At 55.6% G+C, this 22,203-nt stretch overlaps 1 protein-coding gene across 3 annotated transcripts in view; it reads left to right on the forward strand.

Annotated features, from left to right (window-relative positions):
• The window catches only part of UNC5A (unc-5 netrin receptor A), a 72,164-nt gene that overhangs the window by 35,878 nt on the left and 14,083 nt on the right, over nucleotides 1-22,203 (forward strand). For all 3 annotated transcript variants that reach the window (XM_080671887.1, XM_080671886.1, XM_080671885.1), the window contains exon 2: nucleotides 21,196-21,417. Coding sequence is in view for 2 of the 3 variants with exons in the window: in XM_080671886.1 (XP_080528012.1) it covers nucleotides 21,196-21,417 (222 nt within the window). In the remaining variant the exon portion in view is untranslated. The remainder of the gene's footprint in view (nucleotides 1-21,195; nucleotides 21,418-22,203) is intronic.

The following is a 22,203-nucleotide window of genomic DNA, read 5'->3' on the forward strand; positions in this document are numbered from 1 at the left end:
GGAGAGGTAAGTGTTTTAAAACCTGTAACATGAAATTTCCTACAGCACTCAGCAGGGAATCAACTTTAAAAATCATTTCCCTGGAGGTGATACAGGTTGGAAATATAAATTGCTTCAGAAAGGCTTAGATAAGTTCATGGATAGGAGAGTCAGAATAGTTCTTGGCCAGAATTAGAATATTTGGAGGCCTCTGCCCTGTGAGGATGATGTCATGGAGAAAGTCCCTAGCAGAGCCAAATGCCCAGGCCAGACCTAGCAACCTGTTACCTTATCATCTGTATGTATCGTGTGAGAGAGTCTGTATTTAGGACCAGCTTGTCCTTACCTGATGAGGATGGCTTCCTTCCTTCTCACTACTCCCTTTACCTCCTCCCCAGTCCCTCACTCCTTTTTCACTCCCACACCCCTGTTAACTCCATTCTACAGAGTTCCCTAGCCCCACTCCCAGGTTCCCACTCTCACAGTGCTGACCTGTACTCCAGCTCACCTATCATCACAGAGCGGCCAGCCCTTCCCTCTGTGCACTGTCTTCTAGGGCAGGCACCTTGCCTGGTGGTGCCTGTAGGCCAGTGAGGACTAGAAGCTCCTGCTAGGTCCTACAGTTAATGCTATTGGCATGCAGCCTCTCTCTCCGGCTGCCTGCCTCGAGCTTGTCTCTGACTAACTGCCTCTCGCAGGGACCCCAACAGAGGCTAGCTGAATGGAGACTGACATTCAAGCCCCTCAGAGACCTACAATCCTGGAGAGCTTGGGCACCTGAGCATGGACTTGTATTCACACTGGAGACAGAGTCACCACCAGGTAACAGGCCTGCTTGGGTCTGTGCCAGGTTATCTGTCTCGTGCAGAGGGTCTTGGGGGACTGGTATTAGCAGGTGAAGCAAACTTATGAAGTCTGCTTCCCCACCGTAGTTCCTAAGATGCTTTGAGCTCTTTCCAAGTTGCCACGGATGGGCTGTGTAGCTTGCTGTGAGCTCTGTTTTAGCACCACGGATAGCGGTCTTGGACACAGCGCACGCTGTCAGCACCATGGACAGCTCCGCTCAGCACCGCTGCCAGTTCTTGGGGCTGCTCCTCTCCAGGATTCACTACTTACCTCTGCCAGCTCCCCTGGGGAGATACCCACCACCACCCCCCGCAGAATTCATTTATCCATTTACCAAGATTTACTGAGCACCTGCCTACTATGTGCCAGTCACTGTTGTAGATGCTGGGAGCACCTTAGTGAATGAAACTCAAACTTGCCCTGTGAAGACTCCATTCTCCAGGATGTGGACTCCAATCCCACAGGCTTCCACTGCCGTCCCTGGGGCTTGTTCCAGGCAAGGTGGCCCAGAAGGCCCATGGAGGGTGAACAGATTGTGCTTCTTTGTAAACCTGCTTCTGCTGCTCAACTCGTGTGAGGGAGCTGGAGAAGTAGGGAGTGGGGATGGGGAGGCCCAATTCAGATGGTATTTTAGGATTCTAGGATTCTAGTGTGTTCCAGTCATGCCCCTGATGAAAAGCCTTCCATGGTTCCCAAGTGCCTGTGGAAATAAAGAGCAATGCCCGTCACTCAAGCCATTTGATGAAATGTTCCTGTTCCATCTTGCCTGTTGTAGTTTCTTACCTCTCTTCTCAGTTTCTTACACTCCAGCCAAACTGGATTCTCAGTTAAGAATATTTTGGTTGCAATATGACAGAAAACTCAACTCAAACAGACTTAAATAGTAAGTGGATGTTATTGACTCTTGTAACTGGAAAGCCCAAAGGTATGGCTGACTTCGGGCGAGGCTTGATCCACCAGTTCCAATATTGCTCTGGAACTGCTCTCTCTGTGTCTCTGCTCTACCTTCCCTGGTATTGGCCACATCCGTGGCCTCCTCATGGCAGCCCCTGGCAACTCCATGCCCTCCCTGCCTTGGAAATGAAATGGCTAAAGCAGCCAAGCCCCTACACCCTCACCCCTCCCCATCATTTAGGGGAGCAAATGTCCTCATTGACTGATTCCCATGTCTCTCCCAAATCAATCACCACAGTCAGGACAGGAAATACAATTGCTTTAAGCCAATCAGGGCCCACTCTTGGCACTAGTCAGGGCATCATTTCCATCCAACCATGCAACTAAATACGGAACAATAGGGGGTCCCTAAAGAAATGGGGCTGCTGTTTGGGGGGATGGGAGGGATGGAAGCTGGAGAGAAGTCCACAGGTGTCCAATCATTGAGTGTGCTGTTTCATTTTATGCTTCTGAGAATTTGCACCTGCTGGTCCCCTGCCATCCCACCTACTGATAACCCTGTGCCACCTTCAAAGACCTTCTCAAATGCTACTGACTTTCCAGCACCACTCCTGCCACTCTCTTCATGTCTGTTGCTCTGTTCCCTGCCTCACTTCTCCCTCCTATCTTCTCACCATTCCCTGATCACAGGCAGTGAGAGGAGTGGACATGCGTCCCAGGGCACATGTGCGGGAGCTGGGTGATGGATGGATGCTGTCACGTTAACTCAGTGGTGCGGGATAACCGCATCGCTGAGCTGCAGACAGGCCAGGAGGGCCGGCTGTCTGGGCGCAGACTCAGGGCTGTCCCTGATGCTCAGGTCCACACAGCCTTGGCTGTCCCCGCCATCCCCCCAGGAAAGTTCACACCTGCCCAGTCTGTGGGCAGGGCCAGTCTAAATGTGACAGGAAGACAGAGGATGTGCATGGGAGAGGTGGCCTAACCTGAGAGGGGGGACACTTGGGGGAGCACTTGAGGATCCTAGAACAGACACTATGATGCAGGCAGTACCCTGGGTTCCCCTTCCTGTCTCCTTCTCAACATGTTAACCTTCTCCAGGCCTCTCTGGGATTGGCCAGGGTGCGGGAGTTGGTGAGAGAGGAAGGACTTGTAAGGAACCTGCTGAGTACTAGAAGAAGGAGGGAAGCAACTCAGAGGCGCTGGGACTGGCAGATGTGAGAGGGTGCAGTGACGGGCTGGGCTGTGAGTCGGGAGAGGGCCAGAACCATTACTCATTCCTACCACCAAGCCTTGCAGCTTCCCTCAGTAGGTAACACTCACAGCAGCACTTCCCCTGCCATGCTTTTGTTTTAACAATGAGTGAGGCTCTGCGAGGGGGTGACCACATCTCCTGATCTCTCTCTGTTTGAACAGGGACCCTCACCCAGTCCACCAGCCGCTGGTCTGGAGCAGAGTTCATGGTGGCCAAGGGCTCATGTGAGGGGCAAGTGCAGGTTCTCTGTCCCTAGTGAGCCCTTTGAGCACTTCCTGAAGGGAGCTAGTGGGCAAGACAAGAGGGAGGCTTCTCCCCACCCTGGCCCCAAGCCTCCCTGATGACCATCTTCTAAATCATTAACCAAGAGGCTTTAGTATGTCCAGACCAACTTCAGGGAAATCTCATCCTGCAGTGGGACAAGTGGGACCAGATGACAGGTGACCCCACATTAATGGTCTTGCAAAGATGGGGGTGGAGCTAGGGAGGACGTCCTGCTTCCCCCATTCATGCCCTCCTCATGTATGCGCCAACTGTCCTTGAGCAGCCATGGTAGGGAGGGCTGTGCCCTCTAATCCTCTCACTCTTAGTGTCTGGGCAGGTTTCCTCACTGGAAAATTTCTTCCTCCAGACAGGGGTGTCTCAGTCCATTTGGACTTCTATAACAAAAATGCCACAGATCTGGAGGCTTATAAACAGAAACTTATTTCTCACAGTTCTGTAGGCTGGAAAGCCAAGGCACCTGCAGATTGGGTGTCTGACGAGAGCTAGCTTCCTGGTTCATAGATGGCAGTCTTTCCCCTCTGTACTCAATGGTGAGAGGGGCGAGGGAGCTCTCTGGGACCTCATTATAAGGGCACTAATCCCATTCATGAGGGCTTCACCCTCATGTCCTAATCACCTCCCAAAGGCCCCACCTCCTAAGACCATCATCTTGGGGGTTAGGATTTCAATATAGGAATTGGGAGGAGACACAAACATTCAGCCTGTAGCAGAGGGGGGTGAATGGCTATGCATTGAATGGATGCAGTGTGGCTTGGTCATGCATTGAAAGCCATAGCAGGCATGGGAATATCAGGAACCATTCTTGTCTCTTTTACTAAACTTAGAAGCCCTTGGAGTCAGGACAGCATGGTAATGACCTCAAAGCTAAAGCTGCAGGGAGCACCAAATGTCTGCTCTAATTTATTTCCTTTGAGCCACAGAGCTGCTCAGTGATGCAGGCAATTGTGGGTGCTGCTTGCGGACAAGGATGCACCAGAGTCTGAGGCACTTGTGTGGGCACACTGCTTGCCAGAGATGGAGCTGGAACTCAGACTCAGGTCTTCAGCGCCCAGGTCAGAGCTCTGCCCACAACCCCGAGCCTCATCCAGGGCTGAGTGGCAGCATAGCTGGACCCTTAGAACACAGACCCAGGAGCCAGGCTGCTGGCTCTGCCAGGTCTAGTAATGTGACCTTGGGCAAGTTACTTCCCCTCTCTGAGACTCAGTTTGTCACCTGTAAAATGGGAATAATGAGAGTAGCTAACCCAAGAAGTTGAGAGAATTAAGTGAGATGTTATATACAAATATATGTAGTGTATGAAACAAAGACAGAATATCTAATCAAACTAAACACATGCTTACCTTATGCCCTCGAAATCCCCCTCTTAAGAGAAACGAAGACATGTCCACCCAAGGCTTGTATGTGAAAGTTACGGCACCTTTGTAATTACTAAAATCCACAAAAGCATCGGTGATTGGATAAACGAGCTGCGGCACACGCCTACAGTGGAATACTGTTCAGCACTAAAAAGGGCCCAACTCCCAACTCAAGCAGCCACTTCGTTGACCCTCAGAGCATGGTGCTAAGAGAAAGAAGCCGGGCACAAGACTGCCTACTGTACAATTTCATTCCTGTGACATTCTGGAAAAGGCAAAACTACAGCCACAGGAAGCAGATTAGTGGTTGTTGGGGTTGGGAGAAGGGGTTGATGGCAAAGGGGCTCAGGGGAATGTTTTTGGGGAGACAGAACTTCTCTATCTTGATTGTAGTCGTGGATATATTTGACAAAACTCATCAAACTATAGATTTAAAGGGAGTGAGTTTTATTTAATTTGTCAAAAAAAAAAAGACAATCCTGATTTTGAAAGGGCAGAGCTGGACACGGCAGGCACTGTGTGCTAGCTGTTGTGGTTGTTACTGTTAGGATTATGATCACCCACAGCAGAGTCTCTGGGTTGGTCATTCGCTCCCTGGCCCTGCCCTGGCACCCACCTCCCCCCAGTTTGCCAGAGGGGAACATGAAGGGTCTTCTTGGCCCACACAGCTCCCGTGGGTGCGAACAGGAGCACTCAGGGAGGGCGCTCAGCTGTTTCCTGAGTCTGGTTTCCCTCCTGCTGATCCTGTGAGGCGCTCAGCAACACGTTATCAAGAAAGATGCCACGAGAAATAAAGTTTGTTATGAATTATACTACTTAGGGCTAATTATAGGCACAGAGGACAGGATTATTTACAAGCAGGAGGCAGCAGGGAGGCAGAGGGGCCCAGAGGCATGGAAACTAGGTGGAAAGCTGGAGAGAGTTAAGCAAATGAGGCTGTTTGGAGGAGGAAAGCGCTTTTAAAATAAAAGCTGTCACTGAACTCAGATCCAAGCTAATGGAAGCATCTCAGCAGAGAGATCAGAGGCCAGGCCTTGTCATGTCCTCGAGACGGACTTGGACCCCATGGACACCAGGGGGCACCCTGTGGGGCACATATGGGATCCCCCCTCCCCTGGAATCCCAGGGATGCAGGCGCATGTCTGCACCGAGACCTAGCTTCTCTGTCTCCTTGGGTTTTCCTTGTTCCTGTCCAGGGACGTTTATTTCCACCCACGGAGGTGGGAGTAGAGGCCAGCCTGAGCCCAACGTGGGTGGCTACTGGTTCTAGCAGGCTGGTGAGGGAAGAGCCAGAGGAAACTTGGGTGAACTCTGCCACACGTAAAGAGTGTAGCCAGGGTGTGAGGGCAATCTGGCTACCATATCTGTCACCCCATTGATCGCCAGGGTTGATTCAGCTGATCTGACTGGCTAGGCAGGCATCCCCCTCCTCCCTCACCGATCTGTATGCTTCCCTCCCAAAGCTGTGGTCCAAGGGTTGAAGAGGACGACCTTCCCCCCAGAGAAGAGGACTGGTCTTCAGTCGAGGGTATATAAGTAGCTGTGCTCCCCTGCTAGAACCTCCAAACAAGCTCTCAAGAGTGTATCCAGCTGTGGCTCAGGGATCCTGGGCCTGGTGTGGCCCCATCCTCCATTTCTTCAACAGGAGGTGGAAACCACTGTTTGTGTAAACCTCCTAGTCTTTAAATGTTGGTTTAAACCTGTGGACCAGCCATTTGCAGCCTCTGAAAGCCAGCCTGGTCTCCTGTTGTCCCAGCTGGAAGACGGAGGCCCAAGTGACTTGCCCAAGACTTGCCCTGTGCACCGTGAGGCGCAGTGGTCAGAGCTGTGGACTCCCGGCCCAGTGCTCTCTACACACAGCGGTCATTACAAACTTGGGCTTTATGGCAGGCTGAGTTGATGGCTTTCTCAGGTTGCCAGAGAGCACCGGTCTGGCCTCCCCTGAGCGCCAGCAGTGGGCCAAAGCTTTTCCAGTTATTTACCTGGCTACAGCACCATCTACCCACTCAACCGGCAGGAAACGAAAGAGTCATCTTCTGCTGCCCCCTGCCTGCCTCCCAGCCAGGATGGTCACTCTCCTCACCGGCCCCCAGATGCTTTTCACATCTGCTCCTCTTCTCCAACCATCCGCTCAGGTCAGGCAGCCCCTGTGTGCCTTCACTCTCCTCTCTACAGCTCTCTGACTCCTGCTCCAGAAACTTTTCTGCTTTCCATGCTCAGTGTCCTGGCACAGATTCAAACTCTTTCTAACCCAGCCCATGCTGCCACCAGCTATGTCCTGCTTCTCCTATTCCCCCAGCTGAGAATGCCCCTTTGGGACCCCTGCCTTTTCCCAAGGCAGCCGCATCTCCTCCCTGCCCTGCTGTCCTCATGGCTGGGCATATTTACTGCATACAAACATGCTGATTTCTCTGGGACAGTGAGTATCCCCTAAGCCCACAGGACTCAGGCCCTGGCACAGAGCAGATCCTCCAGAAACATCCTCATTCCTTCACTCAGAAATATGTAGTGAGGGCCTCTGGTGTGCAACGCCCTGTTCCAGGTAAATGAGACAGGTAGGCCATCCACTCCTGGAGCTTCCCGTCCTATTCCAGGCAGATGGACAACAAAGAAACAAGCCGGACAGGGAACCTTGCAGAGGTGGCAGGCACTAGAGAGGGACTGTTTTAGATGGGGCGCTCCGGGAAAGCCTTTCTGAGGAGGTGCGGTGAGCGGAGATCTGAACCATGAGGAGTGAGCTATAGCATCAGTGGGAACAGCATCCTGGGCCGAGGGAACAGCAGGTACAGTGGCTCCAAGGCAGGACTGAACTTAGAGTGCTAGGAGAACAGATGAGAGGCTAGTGAGTTGAAAAAACAGTGGCCTGTGACACCTGAAGGGAGAGGAGAAAATGGGACTGAAGGGGCAGATCCAGTAGGTTTCCAGCTGGGGCAGTTATGGTGCTGTTTACACAGGGAGCTGACCATTGGGGGTGACCACAGGGCAGAGCTGAGAGGAAACGTCCTGTAAGGATAGGCCCCAAAGTCCTGCAATGGGGATTTTGGAACCTTCTGCCTTGAGGTTCTTGGGGCAGAAGCCTGCCATTCTCCAGGAGCCAGGAAAAAGCAAACCAGATGGACCGTGGGCAGGGAGAAGCTCAGCAGAGTCCTGAAGGCAAGGGATCTTGAATCATATGGACGTGTCCTTGGCAAATGGGAGAAAGGGTTTCATTGAAGAGGTGGAGGTGAAAGCCAGGCTGTAAGGGTGAAGGAGTCACAGAGTTAAACAAGTGTTTTCTGATCCTTGGTGGAGGAGAGTTGGGCATCCTTGGAGACCCTTGGACCATCAAGGCATTTTATACAGCTTGGTAACTCCACCTCCTGTATGCCTCGGGTCAGGCCCTAGCTATGTGTTCTCATTGCCACCAGTGTTTCTCTGACAGAACTGCCTGAGTTGTAACCTTGAACTTACTGCTCTGACACCTAGCCTATGGCTGTCTCCTATCAGTGGGTGAGCTCCTGAGAGAGGGGCCTGGGTTTGCCCTCCTTGACAAATCCAGGCCGCAGCCCAGGGCCTGTCAGGAGAGGCTGAGGACACCAGGTTGAAGGGGCACAGTCCTGGTGACAGACCCCAGAGGGAGCCGAGGCTGCTGGGGGGTGACTGTGCTGACCTTGAAGTGAGCTGGCTTGTGGGCTGAGTGTGCATCTCAGCAGGGGGTGGATGTGGCCCGCTACACAAATGTCCTGCCCACCCCACAGGGGCACCTGACTCCCACTCCCATCCCACCCAGCTACGCACCCCTCTCAACCTCCCACTCCATTTGTGCTGCTCTAATGACAGCGTCCATGTTCTGGCTTAAGGGCAATGAAGGTCTGCCTTGTCCATGTCTATCTAGAGTCAGGCTCCAGCTGATTCTCCACACAGCGGCCGCGATGCCCATCCCCGCCCAGTGCCCCTCTCTGCAGTGGAGGTTCAGAAGAGGGTCAGGGCTGGCCTCAGGGGCTGACCATTGTCCCACTGGACCAAGCAGGACAGCTGGTGTGTGTGGCCCCACACTGACCTGTGAGCCCTCCTCCAGGGCCTCCCTTCGGGGGTGGGGGCTCAGCAGCCTTAGCTTCCCTCCGTTCATTAAGACCTGTAAACTTCTCATTAATATACTTAAAGTTCGTTTTAAAACACAGAGATAATTGATAATAAACCCCCAGTTAATGCCCTTGGTTTACTGTATATAATTTATATCCACTGATAGCATCTCTCACTCCCAATTACCCATTTAGCTGTGGTGATAGCAGCAGTTCAATCAGACCGATACCAACTTTTATGCATTCCAGCCCAATAGCAATAAATACCCACACAGAGACTCGCGGGGCCCTTTTTTATTAAGATTTAAATATTCATGCAATATTAGTGATTTATTAAGAGCTAATGACACCTTCAAGCGGCTCTAAATCTTCACCCAAAGAGACCCTGGCCCTTCCCTCTCCCTTTGCCCCCATCTCTCCTTATTGTCCTCCTGCATATCAGAGAAATGAGCTGCTCTTCCACAGCCCGGATGACATCACAGCATCACCCACGTTTCCATGGCGATGGCAGGCAGGTGAGGCAGAGGCCAAGGATGAAGGTCATGCCCAGGGAGGGGCTGGGCTTTATGAGGGTGGAGGCTCCTGCTTCCTCCCCATCAGACCTGGGGGACATGGGACAAAGAGGCCTCCCCCAAGCTCCAGCCAAGCAGCGGCCTCCACACTGCAGCCTTTCCCGAGCTGGTCTCCCTGAGCATCCCTCCCTTCCTCATGCTGGCATTAGTGTTGCCCCAGCGCCCACCCCTCCCCATATCCCTTCTACCCTCAGGCTTGTCTTCGTCTGCCCATCCCTATAGGGGCCCTTGGGAGGGGTACATCAGTTTCTCTCTCCTCTGCTGCCCTTTTCCTCTTTGTTTTCATTTTAAAACGTCCCACCCATTGCATCAAGAACAAGAGGGTATACAGGGATCAGGGGTTCTGGGATTCAAGAAACAGGGAGGGCAGTGGCATGCCTCAGGCTGCACAGCAAGGTCAAGGCCACCTCTCTTCTCTCTTTGCTCCGTGTGTTCCCTCTCATCCCTCCTGCCTCCCCCTCCCCGGCCCCCACTTCCTCCAGCCCCCTCTCATCCACTGCAAGACCTCAGAGCCCATTAGGGCAGGAAAGATAATGAACAAACCAGGAAAACATGAAATCAATATCAGGAGAAAAAATATGGCTGCCATTAAGTGAAATAAACAAGCTGGTAATTATTTGGACAGCAGGTAATTAAAATGGGGTGAGGGCTCATTACTGTCTTGTCCCAGGTATGATGGGCGTGGCCTAACACCCTCTTCCCAACTAGAAGGCCACAGCCAGGCCTGGGCTCCTGCCCACCCACATTTGTGGGGGTCATTGCAGGGGGTCTCCCCTGTGGAGTGCCTTCCTCCCGCCCCCCCCCCCCCCACACACACACACACACACCTACCTACCTACCTGTGTCTCTGTCTCCAGCAGCCTTCTCCTGGGTCAGGATCTGAGGCCCACCCAAAGGCAGGCAAGGCAGGACAGCCCACAGCCTGTCCCCTTCTCCTGACCCCACCACTTTCTCAAGCAGGGAACAGCTCTTTCTAAGACCCTCAGGTCTCAGCCCAGGGTGTAGCTTGTGCTGACGATTAAATTCCAACCACCTGGGGTGATGGACAGATGGCCCCTCCAGCCTCTGCCCAGATGCCAGGGGACTTCCTTCTGAAGGCTGTGATGAAGAGGGGTCCTGGGGAGGAGAAAGGGTGATGGGATGCTGGCAAGGATGGCGAGAGTAGGGGAGGAGGAGGAGACCAGAGTCGTGTTGGAGGGGGACTCCCCGCTTCACCCTGCTGTGTATGACCCTGATCCTTAGATTTGTAGTCAGAGGAGACCTTGGACATTGTCCAGTCTGACTTTGGCTTGCCAACTTGTTTGGCCCACACAGTGTTTAAATGTTTAAATTAGTTGACATCATTTTAAACAGGAAATTTCACATGAAAATGGATTTCCAGCTTCTCCTGAAAGAGAAGTATCTGGCACCTCTTGGATGGCCTGCCTCTGGCAGCAGCTGCTGGCTGGGCTGAGCTGACCCTTCGGACAGGCACTTTACTCTCCACTGTTCCAGCCCCACCCCGCCCCTAAGGCAGCTGAGTTTGCCACCCTGACTTTTCTGAGGCCCAGAGAGGACTATGTCTTGCCCAAGGCCACACATCCAGGTAGAGACAGAGTGGGTAAGGACTGGAGACCCAGTCTCCTGATGCCCAACTGGGGTCTCTGCCCCCTTCCCTCAGGGAGTATGTGCCGTGGGCCAGTTGCTGACGGGGCAGAAAGGACACAATGCCCACTCCAGGGCTTGCAAAGACTCGGGGGAGCACTTCAACTCACCCATAGTCACTGACCCCCAACTTACCATCCCTGAGTTGGACACTGCTGAGAAGAGGTGGCTGGAGCCTGCTGCATGCCCTTGAGGGTGCACAGTCTGATGGAGGAGGCAGCCCCCCCACCAACCAGCCTACATCTGTCAGATAATGGTCTCTCAGCCGCAGAGCCAGAGGAGCATGTGCAGAGGAACCAGGGAGGGCATCTGGAGGAGGTGACACCTTGAATTATGAATTAACAGGACTGGGTGCCATTGGGAGTGGGCAGGGTAAAGTTAGGGTGAGGGGCCCACTGTGCAGGAAGAGGGGATTAGTGGATGCACCGAGCTGGCTGCAAGCTGTGGGTAGGTGCCCGGGGATGAGGCTGCTGAGTGGAGTTTGGGGGTGTGGGGTGTGGGGAGCTGAACTTTACCCTGCAGTCATTGGAAACTCTTGCAGGGGTTTGAAGTGTGGGATCAGATTTTCTTTCTAGAAATAGCGCTGTGGTGGCATAGTTGACAATGGCACTGAAGCCAGCAGGTGGTCACAGGAAGGCACGTTGGGGGTCGGGGAGAGGGTTCAGTGAGTGGGGGGCTGAGTGACGTGGGTAGCCATGGAATGAGAGAGGAGGGAGTGGGGGCACTGGGCTGCAGTAGTGGGTGGCTGGGGAGCCAGGAGGCTGTGAGACTCCCCTTGAGGCTCCTTGGGGGCATGGCCCTGCTGACAGAGCAAACTGAGGTTTGGAGGAGCTGCTGAGCCCAAACTGGGATGGCAGTTGTGAGGTTCTAGGGAAAGTCCAGAGACAGGGAACGTGTCAGGATGGAGCTCAGCAGAGAGGAGAGCTGAGGCCCTGGTTGGGGAGCCATGGGAGGACGCTGGCATGGGGGAGGGGCAGGGGGCAAGGAAGCAAGGTTCCCCAGGAGAGGGAAGCGCACAGCCAGGTGGCTGCCTGGATGAGGAGCAGAGGAGGAGCTGCTGCCTGTGGGTGCTGGATCTGCGCCTGGGTTTCCTGTGGCTCCTGTAAGAGAAGGGGTCCAGGAGGGGCCAGCTGCTGAGAATCGGGTCACAGGATGACTGGTGACCAGGAGCTGCTGGGTCACCATCCTGGTAAGGGCATCAGCTGTCCCAGCCAAATTTAGCCTGGAGGACAGTGGGCAGTGGTGGCATGCCAGTGTGTGTGTAAGGGGCTTGATGTGTGTGCCCAGAAATGGTGAGTGTGATTCTGGGATGCTGTGTGCCCAGGGCTTGCCAGGTGGGGCTGTGGGCACTGGACACTCCATGGGGCGGAGACTGGAGTCCATCTCGGGCACAGGTGTGTGGCCTGTGGCTCACACAGCACCTGGCTCGTTGTGTCCATCACATATTGGCTGACCGCCTGTGCCCTGGTTAGGAGCCTGGGGGTCCTGGAGCCAGCCTGCCTGGGTAGGAACCCAGCCCGCACTGCTGACTCCACCTCTCCATGCCTCCGTTTCATTTTCCAGAAGTTGGAAATTTAAAATAGTTCTTTGGCTCCTAGAATTGTCGTGAGAGTTAAGTAAGACAATGCATGTAACGTTAGATGGTGGTGAGTGCTATAGGAAAACGTACTGTGTGCGTGCTTGTGTGAGCATGTGCACACGAGCACGTGTGTGAGAACCCCTGTGGGTGTGCATGTGTGGGCAGTGTCTCCCAATGGCAGGTCACGGTGTGGCCTCCCTCTTGTCTCTGGCTTCGTCCCAGGGCCACAACTGCCCTGCTTCGTGCCCGCCAGGCTGAGCCAGGTTGGGGACCAGTGCAGCCGCTCCTGGACCACACCCGGCTCTGGCTCTGGCCAGGCTCCCATTAAACCAGTGAGATATGAAATGCCTCCATATCTGGGACAGGGTCTTTAATTAAATTAATTGCCAGCAACATTGTAAAAATGCTGATGGGTCATAAACGGCAAGTTGGCAATGCCATTCATCATCCCTGAGGACTTGCTGGGGGCTGGGGTGGGGGAGGGCAGGCTGCCCTGAGGCCACCAGGAGCTCTGCAGCCCCCAGGGCCTCGGGTGGGTGGGCCAGCCTTGGGAGAGGGGGATGGAGATGGGGCTGGAGCACTTGGTCTTAAGGGTGCATGTGTGGAACAGTCATGCTGTCCTTATTTGGCTCATATGTTTACCTGGTGAAGGACATGAATGGAAATGGGGGGAGGTGCCTGGGGACCTGGCAGGGTGGGGGCGAGGTTCCAGCTTGCTGGCCAGTCTGAGTTGCCTTTGCTCCGTGGGCAAGCTGAGCGATCTGGCCCAGCCTGGCCACTGATTGCTGTGTGCCCTGGAGCAAGTCCTTCCCCTCTCTGAGCCCAGTTTTCTCATTAGAAAGACAGGAGGTCCACCCTCCTGCAGGGAACTGTGCCAGGAGTCCTTCTATGTCTCTTTCAGCTGGGGCTGCCACAGACTCAGAGCCTAGTGGTGATGAATGAGCTGGGCCTGGCCCACCTGGCTACCTCTGCCAGGTGAAAGGTGGAAGAGACCTATCGTTTTCTCTCTCTCTCTCTCTCTCTCTCTCTCTCTCTCTCTCTCTCTCTCTCTCTCTCACACACACACACACACACACACACACACACACACACACACACACACACCAGAAACACCACAGCAGCATACACTGCACCAGCAGAATAGCCCAAAGCAGGAGAAAGTTCCTTCCCCAGTTCTCTGTGGGCTGTGCGACCACATAATTACCTTGGATTCCATTCTATTTAATTGCAGCTTATTAAATTCTAACCAGCCAATTATCAGCCACAATTATAGCTTAATTCGGGGACACAATAGCTATTTTATCGTTTGTTAATCAAATGCTTATTTAGGCCTCAGCTTTATTAACTATTTCTCTGGCCTGAAGTAAGGCCCTGGGGCAGGAAGGGGCCCTGGGAGGGCGTTCCTGTCCCCATCACAGCACTCACCACCAGGCATCCCAGTAATTTTGAAGTCTCTGGTGGGCTTGGGGGCTCTGAGTGATGGCAAAGGTGCGACACCTGACGTGGGCTCTGGGCACAGAGCGGGAAGACCCATATTGGTTCATTCATGCTTTCGGTGCATGTTTATCAAACACCTGCTCTGTGCCAGCCTCTGTGCCAGGTTCTGGACTACAACAATGAAGACAAGTGTGGTCCCCATTGCTGTGACCCATTTCAGGGGAAGGGGAGACAGACAGTAACAAGATGACTTCAGATGGTGGTGAGTGCTATGAGGAAAACAGACGGGAAAGGGGTGGGGGCACGGCAGTCAGGGGGAGCCTCCACCAGGAGGCAGCGTTGGAGTGGAGCCGAGAGCTGAGGGATTAGAAGGGATTAGCATCCCTGAAGAGCAGGGGGCAGTGGGAAGCAAGTGCAAAGGCCCAGGACTGGGATCAGCGGGAGGGTCTGAGAAACAGGGTCAGGGAGTAAATGGAGTGAGCAGAGGGCGGTGGGGTGGGCAGGCCAGACACTGATCTAGGAGACACCCAGACCCCTGCCCACCCTGTGCCCACTCTGCCCTCTGTGACTGTGTGACCTTAGGCAAGTCCTGAGCTTCACGGTCCTCATCTGCAAACTGAGGGCTGGCCAAAGGTTCCTGAGTGCAGTGCCGGTCTGTGCACTGGTGGCAGGCAGAGGTGCCCAGCCATACACCCCGCTCAGTGTGACTGTCTTCTGAGCTGGTGAGGTGGCACCTTCTCCACACACCCCCCCCGCCCGCTTTGTCCTTTGCAGTTTAGCCTGTATGCATGTCTTCCTCGTGGTGCCTGTGTCTGTCCTTGTGACAGGGTGGACCGCTGGAGCCCGCCTGGGAAGAGGGTGACTTAGGGAGGTGGCTGCTGCTTCTGACACTTTCACACACACATTACCATGGAAACCAGAGGGCTATACACGCATGTGTGTGAGAACAGGTCAGGAGAGCAGTCCTCCTTTCATAGGGACACCATGAGGGGCTGTCACCACCACCCCGTCACCTTCACCTCCTGCACACCCCTGGGCCGGAGAGACTGCAGGCATCCTCTCCCTTGTGCACTGAACACCCTCTGGGGCAGAAGAGCCTGGACCCAGACCTGCCCCTGCCCTCCAGGAAGCACTTGCTGTTGGGAGCAACAGGCAGGGCGACAGATGACTAGGGTTAGACCAAAGGGAAGAAGAAAGGGGGTAGGACGGGCGGGCACCTGGAGACCCTGGGCAGGGAGCAGTCCTGACCCACCTGGTCCTGGTGCAGGGTGCGCCAAACATGAGGAAACTGAGGCTTGAGAAGCAGGGTCCTGCATGGAGCAACTGGCAAGCAGGGCACAGGGTTTTGTGTTGGATTTGGAAGAATTCTGGGACGCACACCCAAGCTTGCTCTGGCCCATGGCATCCTGCTGTCACCTCCAGGCAGGTCCATGAGTTGCCTCCTGGAACCTCAGGGTTCTTTGTGTGGCCCCCAAATCTGTCATCTCGGGGCCTCCCACCCTACCGTTCCTTCACTCCTCAGACCCCCACAGCTGTCTATCTGTCTGACAGCAAGCAGGGATTCCGTCTCTGCTCCTCAGAGCCCCTGAGTGACGCTCCCTCATTATAGACTGTCCTGAGTTTAAAAAATAACCCATGAAGCCATCTCAGACCATCAGTGCAGGAGAACGAGAATCCCCACTCCCCCACCTGTCTGATCCCTGCAGCCCCCACAGGGTGGGGCCAGGAGCCCCACCGGCTCCTGCACAACAGCCTCTGCTTCCCCTGAGTCCAGCACTGGTTTCTGAAATTAACTGGTTGACTGGTTGGTTGATTGATTGATTGATTGATTGATTGATTGGAAGATGAGCAGAGCTAGCTGCCAGCCAGATCTGAATGTGTGTCCTCCACTTCCGTCCTCCCTTCTGGGCTTTGGTCTTAGAGGAGGTAATGCTGTTCAACACTCATTCAACAAACATTTGCTGGGCACTCACTGTGTCAGACCCTGGCCAGTCTACAGGGATGCGTGAAGGGTGGGAGAAGTCACTATTCAGTCCCTGCCCTCAAGGTGCTGACAGATGCAGCAACGGTGACAATATGATGTGTGAGGTGCTGAGGCAGGTTCAATCAGGGCTTGTGAGAGCTCAGGGGAGGTGTGGCTGGCTCTGTCTGGGGGTCAGGAAGGCTTCCTGGGGAAGGGGTGTTTGAACAGGACTTGAAGGGCGAGTAGAAGTCGCCCAGGCAGATATGGCCCGAATGGGGTGGGAGTGGGCATTTTCTGCAGAAAAGCCAGTGCTGTTAGCTGAAGGGGGAGGGGTCAGAGCTGGGAACAGAATGTCCACAAGCCCTTGAGGAATTGCAAACAGTCAAGAGGCCTCCCCACAGGGCGCACGTGGAGGGGGTCCTAGAGGCAAGGCCAGTGGCAGCTCGGGCCCAGGCCAACAGGGCCTCCAATACCAGGTGAAGGGCACAGGGCGCTGGCCTCTGGCATTCTGCTCTCCCTGCCTGGGCCTAGGAGCGCAACACCCAGCACACCTGCCATGGCCGGCTGGAAACAGGCACCCGGATGAGGGGGTTCCATGCTGCACGAGCAGCCAGAAAGGGTCAGGCTGTTCTGGTCAGGAAGACGGAGGCTGCTGGGCCTCCAGCTCCCTCCCCCACCGCATTTCAAATCCAGAACATTCTCTGGGAAGTAGAATAAGTAGGGGCTTGCCGCCCCACCGCCTTGCTGTGTCCCTCAACATGGGCTGTTAGGAGGATGGAAGGAGCAGGTGGCGGGCAGGAGCTGGGCTAGGCTGCTCCGAGAAGCAGTGGTGTGACACCCTGCCCCCAGCCTGCCTACTCTGCTCCCAGGGACTGAGTCCTCACTCAGTAAATACAAGTTCATTAATAGCTTGATTAATCGCACCTCATATTTTCATGGTGCCTTTAAAAATAAAACATTCGAAAGCACTTTCACACCCACCCGGGGCCTCAGAGTTACACAGGGAGCTCTTATCATCCCAGACTGCAGGTGAGAAAGGGGGCTCAACCTCAGAGCAGTGGTGTGTTGGGTGTGGCAGGGCAGCCTCGAGTGACTCTGCCTGTGGGCAGCTCTGCACCCCCTCGGGGTCTCCCTACAGAACAAGAGTGAGAGGGCCACTCGTAGGCAGATCTTCTGAAGTTCAAGGGAGAAGAAGAGGTGGTCATTCAGTCACTCAGCAAATACTCCATCAGTATCCAGGCCAGACCTGGGTTCCCACTCTGTGCGGAGGCAATGTGCAAATAAATCCACCCTAGTCCTGAACGGGGTGTGTACCCTGGAGGGAGGTTTAGGGGACAGGGCGGGCACTTGGGCAGGTAACAAAGAGTGTAGGTCCAGGAAAGCCTCCTGGAGGAGGTGACACATTTGCCGAAACTTGAAGGCAAGTGGAAGTTCCCAGATGAATCACGTGAGGCAGGCCCACATGGTCCACTCCACTGGTCTCTTATCCTCTCTTGGCCCCAGCCTCCCTACATACATGGACACACATACACACACACACACACACACACACACACACACACACACACACACGTGGTCTTCCCTGGGCCAGCAACGGATCCTAGGATCCTGGCTAGGATCGTTGCTCCCACCCTGAATAGAGCAGCCAGAGCAGGGGTGCCAGTGCCCTCCTGAGACAGGTGGGGGCCAGAAGACTAGCCCTGGGGCTCACTAGAAGTGGGGTTCCCCCTTCAGGACCTGAGCCATCCTCACAGCCCCGTCTGCAATTCCTGGTGACCAAGAGCCCATCAGGACCCCTAGTGAGTGAAGGAGATCTTTCATCTGAAATCCGGGGGCCACTGGGCCACGTCCGTGAGGGCAGGAAAGCCTTGCCCGGGTGTGGTGCCCGGAGCCTCTGGAGAGCTGGGGTGGGAAGCGGCAGGGCCTGAAGAGCCAGCGGGCCCTGCACCTGCCCTCCTGCAGCCCTGGTGCATCTGCCCTGGCAGAGCATTTCTTCCACGTTTGTCACCCCAGCAGCCCCAAAAGGAGCGGCGACAGGTACCCCACTCCAAGTCTCCAGTCACTAACGTGGGCCCAGGCAGCCTTGAATTGGGTGGCAAGGACCAGGGTTGGACAGTGTGGTGGTGGGGATGGAGGCCTCAGCCACTCACTTGCTTCTCCCGTGGTGGGAGCTACTGGGCCAGTGAGGACAGGCCCAGGGCAGAGAGGGCTAAGCAGTATGTGTGGTTTCCTGGGAGAGTGAGGTGGGGGACCCCTCTCTCCAGAGTAGTGACTATGGAGTTGGGCCCTGAGGAGAAGGGAGGAAGGTGCTGGCAGAGGAGGAAGGAAGGGCGTTGCAGACAGAAGACCATGGGCAGAGACCTGGAGGAGGAGGCAGTGCCTAGGAGGGATCAGTGGTGCTCCTGCACAGGAGATTTGACTGAGCCAGGACAGAAGGCTCAGAGATACCAGCCAAAGGCCCTGGCACCATTCTGAAATGCCCATGGAAGCCAAGCAGATGGCATACATAGAAGCAAGGCCAGGGTGGGACAACAGAGAGCGGCGGGGACTGAGGTGAACTGGAGCGTTTGCCCTGCTGAAAGGATCACAGGTCACTTAGCAGTGAGCATGCGCTGCTTGTGTAGTCTCTGATAGACAAACACAGGATTCCTGTCAAAGAGATATACTCACCCTGGTGGCCTGCAATGTGGAGGGGAGAGACCTCAGGTTCACACTGGGCCTTCGTTCAGACAAGAGGCCTAACCGGACAGGGAGGCGTCAGGCAGGTTGCAGGTGCTGACCACAAGGGTGAAGGTCACATAGGGGGCTCAGGGGCCAGAGGGGAAGGCAGTTCTGCCACCCAGGCAGCTTCTGTAGCCCCTAGAGGACACCCAGTGGGGCCTGAATTCACCCCCACCCATGGCGGTGGAGTGTCCTTGCTGGAGGGCATAGCTGTAACCTAGAAGGTGCCCCTTGGGTTCTACCCAATAAAAGTCCCCCCACCGGGGTGGGGAGGGGCGGTCACACCAGTGTGGCATGACGGAGGCCCTGGAGAAGTGAGCTATGTCCCTTATTGGTCACAGTACATTTATTTTTCATTAGCAGTTAAATGTAGACATGAGGGATTGTGCTGGGTTCAGCAGGCGGCTGACGTGAGCAGTGCTTGGCGCCGTGATCGATAGGGAGGCCGGAGGACCACGCACCCACTCCCCGCCCACACCCCCAGCCAGGACCCCTGCCCGCCCACCCCTAGCCAGTGGACAGGCACAGGCCATCACGTTGAGTCTCTGCAAGGTGAGGTCCCAGGCAGGCCCTGCCACTGGGGGCTCCCACCCGTTCAAGAGCCTGTGACCCCTGTCCCTGAGCCCCCTGCAGTCCCTGCTTGGGAGTGGGCTGAGATCCTGTGGCTTCCCCAATAAATGTCCAGATAGGCCCCACTCCTAATCCATATCAGAAGCTCACCATCCAGTTCATTCTCTCGACCTTGCAGCCAGAGCCCGATGCAGCCCCACCCTGGCTGAGCCCGCTGCCTGGGTCAGGGACTTGCAAGTGGCTGCTGAGTGACAGTGAAAAGCAAATGTAATAACTAATAAATAACTAATAAATAAAAGGGGCACGAGGCTGCTCCAAGACATTTTTTGAGTCCAGGGCCGGAGCTGGGGTGTCTGGGAACTCCCCTCGGGCCTCAGAGTCCCCATTTGTAAGATATCTAAATGACTTCTCTCTGCCTGCATCTCCACTGCCCCCATTTGAGGGCAAGGCACCTGCCAGCTCTTGCCTCAGTTTCCTCATCAGCCTGCACCCCTGAAGAGCTTGCTGTGAGGGTTCCTGAGCTGAGGGAGATGAACTTGGCCATCATCCGTGCAAAACCCCTGGGAATTGGCAGTAGCCAACATTTACTGAGCACGCGCTGAGTGCTTTTTTTTTTTTTTCCATTTCATTCTCAGAACCTAAGAATTGGGTACTATCTCCCTGTCCTTCAGGTGATGAAAGAGGCTAGAGGGTTGGGGGCTTTCCTGAAGTCACACCAGGTTTCTCAGCCTCTCGGCAGGCATTCCCAGCTCACCTGCCTGGCCCAGGACGCCTATAGGACCAAGCGCAGATCCCCTCCCCCAAATCACTCTTGGAGGGAGCGGGCCAACTCCCACCTTAGAAAGAGAGGGTCCCTGTGCAGGCAGGAGAGAAGGGCCACAAGGATGCTCCCTGGAGGGTGGGCCCAAGCACCAGGCGACAGGCCTCCCTGGTAGAAGATCTGTGAGTTTTGGGCTGCCTGTGGGAGGGTAGTGGAGCCAGGAGGCTGACCTGGTGAGGCTCCAGGCTCCACCACGGGCAGACTGGCCTCCATCGCACAGATGGCAAAATGGCAACTCGCCCAAGGTCACCACAGCAGGGAGCAGAATCAGTAGAGGCCCATGTGGACTGTGAGTGTGTGCTGGTGGGGACATCACTTCAGCCCTGAGGGGGCCAGCCAGCAGGGGTCTGTGGTGGGCAGCTGTGTGTGGAGGCTGAGGGTGTCCTCACTCCCTCCTCCCACTCCCCCTAACCCCCACCCTCTCAGGGGTCCTGCTGGTTTAGCAGCCTGTCACACTGCTGTGGGGTTTACCTCTGCCAAAGCCTCAGAGCCAATTACCTGTGTAATTAGCAACAAATGACTTGTGGGATGGTTGTGGTTTTCAGTTAAAATTAGAAGGAAACCCATATTCAGGTCTCCTTGAAGGATGGGACGTGGCCCAGGCCCCTCCGGCTCCCAGACACGCTCTCCTGGCTCCCATCCTGTCCCCGGCCACCTGCAGCCCAGGCCACCGCACCTGCCCTCCCCGGGCCTCTCCTGTAAGCTGTGCCACCTCCCCTCCTTCATTCACTTGGTATGTTCTGAGCACCTACTGTGTGAGGGGCCAGGAATGGGGATCAACCCTGAAGCAACCCGGAGGCAGCCAGGGCAGCAGAGGAGGGGACTCCTACCCTGCTGGGGTCCCCTCCCTCCCTCCCTCCAGCTCTCCCCTGGGCCCCACCCCCACACCAGGGTAGTGGGTTGCCTTGCCAGATCCCAGAACTCCTATCAGCGTGGAAACAAGCCTGACTACTGTCACCCTTGTCTCATTCATTTTCTCCACCATTTTCAGCTGGGGTGGGTGGCTGCTCTTCCCCCAGGTTACAGAGGGGACACTGAGGCGGGCAGGGGGACATTTAGCATCTGGGCTGGTAGTGGCAACCTGCCTTCCTCCTCCCTCAGCCCCAGCAGCCGGCTTCCCATGGCCTGGCCCTGCCCCTGAATGGGCAGGGAACCCCCAGAGGACCCCAAAAGCCCAGCAGAGGCCTGGTTCACCTTCCGCCTTTGCCCTGCTGCAGGTGCCCAGCAGAATGCCACGGTGGCCAACCCGGTGCCCGGCGCCAACCCAGACCTGCTCCCCAACTTCCTGGTGGAGCCTGAGGACGTGTACATCGTCAAGAACAAGCCAGTGCTGCTGGTGTGCAAGGCCGTGCCCGCCACGCAGATCTTCTTCAAGTGCAACGGGGAGTGGGTGCGCCAGGTGGACCACGTGATTGAGCGCAGCACGGATGGGAGCAGCGGTGAGGCGGGATGGGCGGCGGGCGGACCGCGGGAAGGGGCGGCCCCGCTGCAGCCTGCGAGCAGGAGGCCAGGATGTAAACGGGACTCCACTCCGAGGGCTTCTGCACGTACACCAGTGCCCGTCCTGGGCGTTCACCACCAGACCTCACAGCTTGCTGGGGGAGTAATAGGGAAGACCCTGAAAATGCCCTGGGAGCCCTGGAGGAGTGGGTCCCCACTGCTGTGGCAGCCCAGGCACTGCCTGGGTAGCTGTGCCAGCAAAGAAAGGGGGTTTGGAGGGGGTGGATCCCCAAATTATTGAAGAACTCGGGGACCTAACACTCTGATTATTTAATGTTCGCCTTCGTTCGTTTACTCATCCATTTACACATTCTCTGAGCACTCTCTCTGTGCTGCGGACACGGCCCCGCAGGGAGGTGGGCAGCATGGTGACCTCGCAGCGAGGCCCGGGGGCTGTGGCAGCCAGAGGGGAGCAGGACTGAGGCCGCCTGGGGCGGTGACATGGAAAAGGAGGGGATAGAACTGGTCAGGGAGAGAAAAGGGAAGGGTGTCCCAGGCAGGGGACACAGCACAACAAAGGCTTGGAGGCAGATGGGCAGTGTGCAAGTCGGGGGTCAGCAGGAAGAGTGTGGGGTGCGCACAGGGGGCAGCAGTGTCATCCAGTAGCCTCACCCAGAAGTCACAGTCCCATGGGATTTCCAGCTGCCATTAACATGGACAGAGCTATGGGTGACACTTGGGGACCAGTGCCGGGGTCGGGGCGGGGGGGCGCGAGGGGCAGATCC

Source organism: Plecotus auritus (genome assembly GCF_963455305.1).
Source record: "Plecotus auritus genome assembly, chromosome: 6".
NCBI classification, from domain to species: domain Eukaryota; kingdom Metazoa; phylum Chordata; class Mammalia; order Chiroptera; family Vespertilionidae; genus Plecotus; species Plecotus auritus.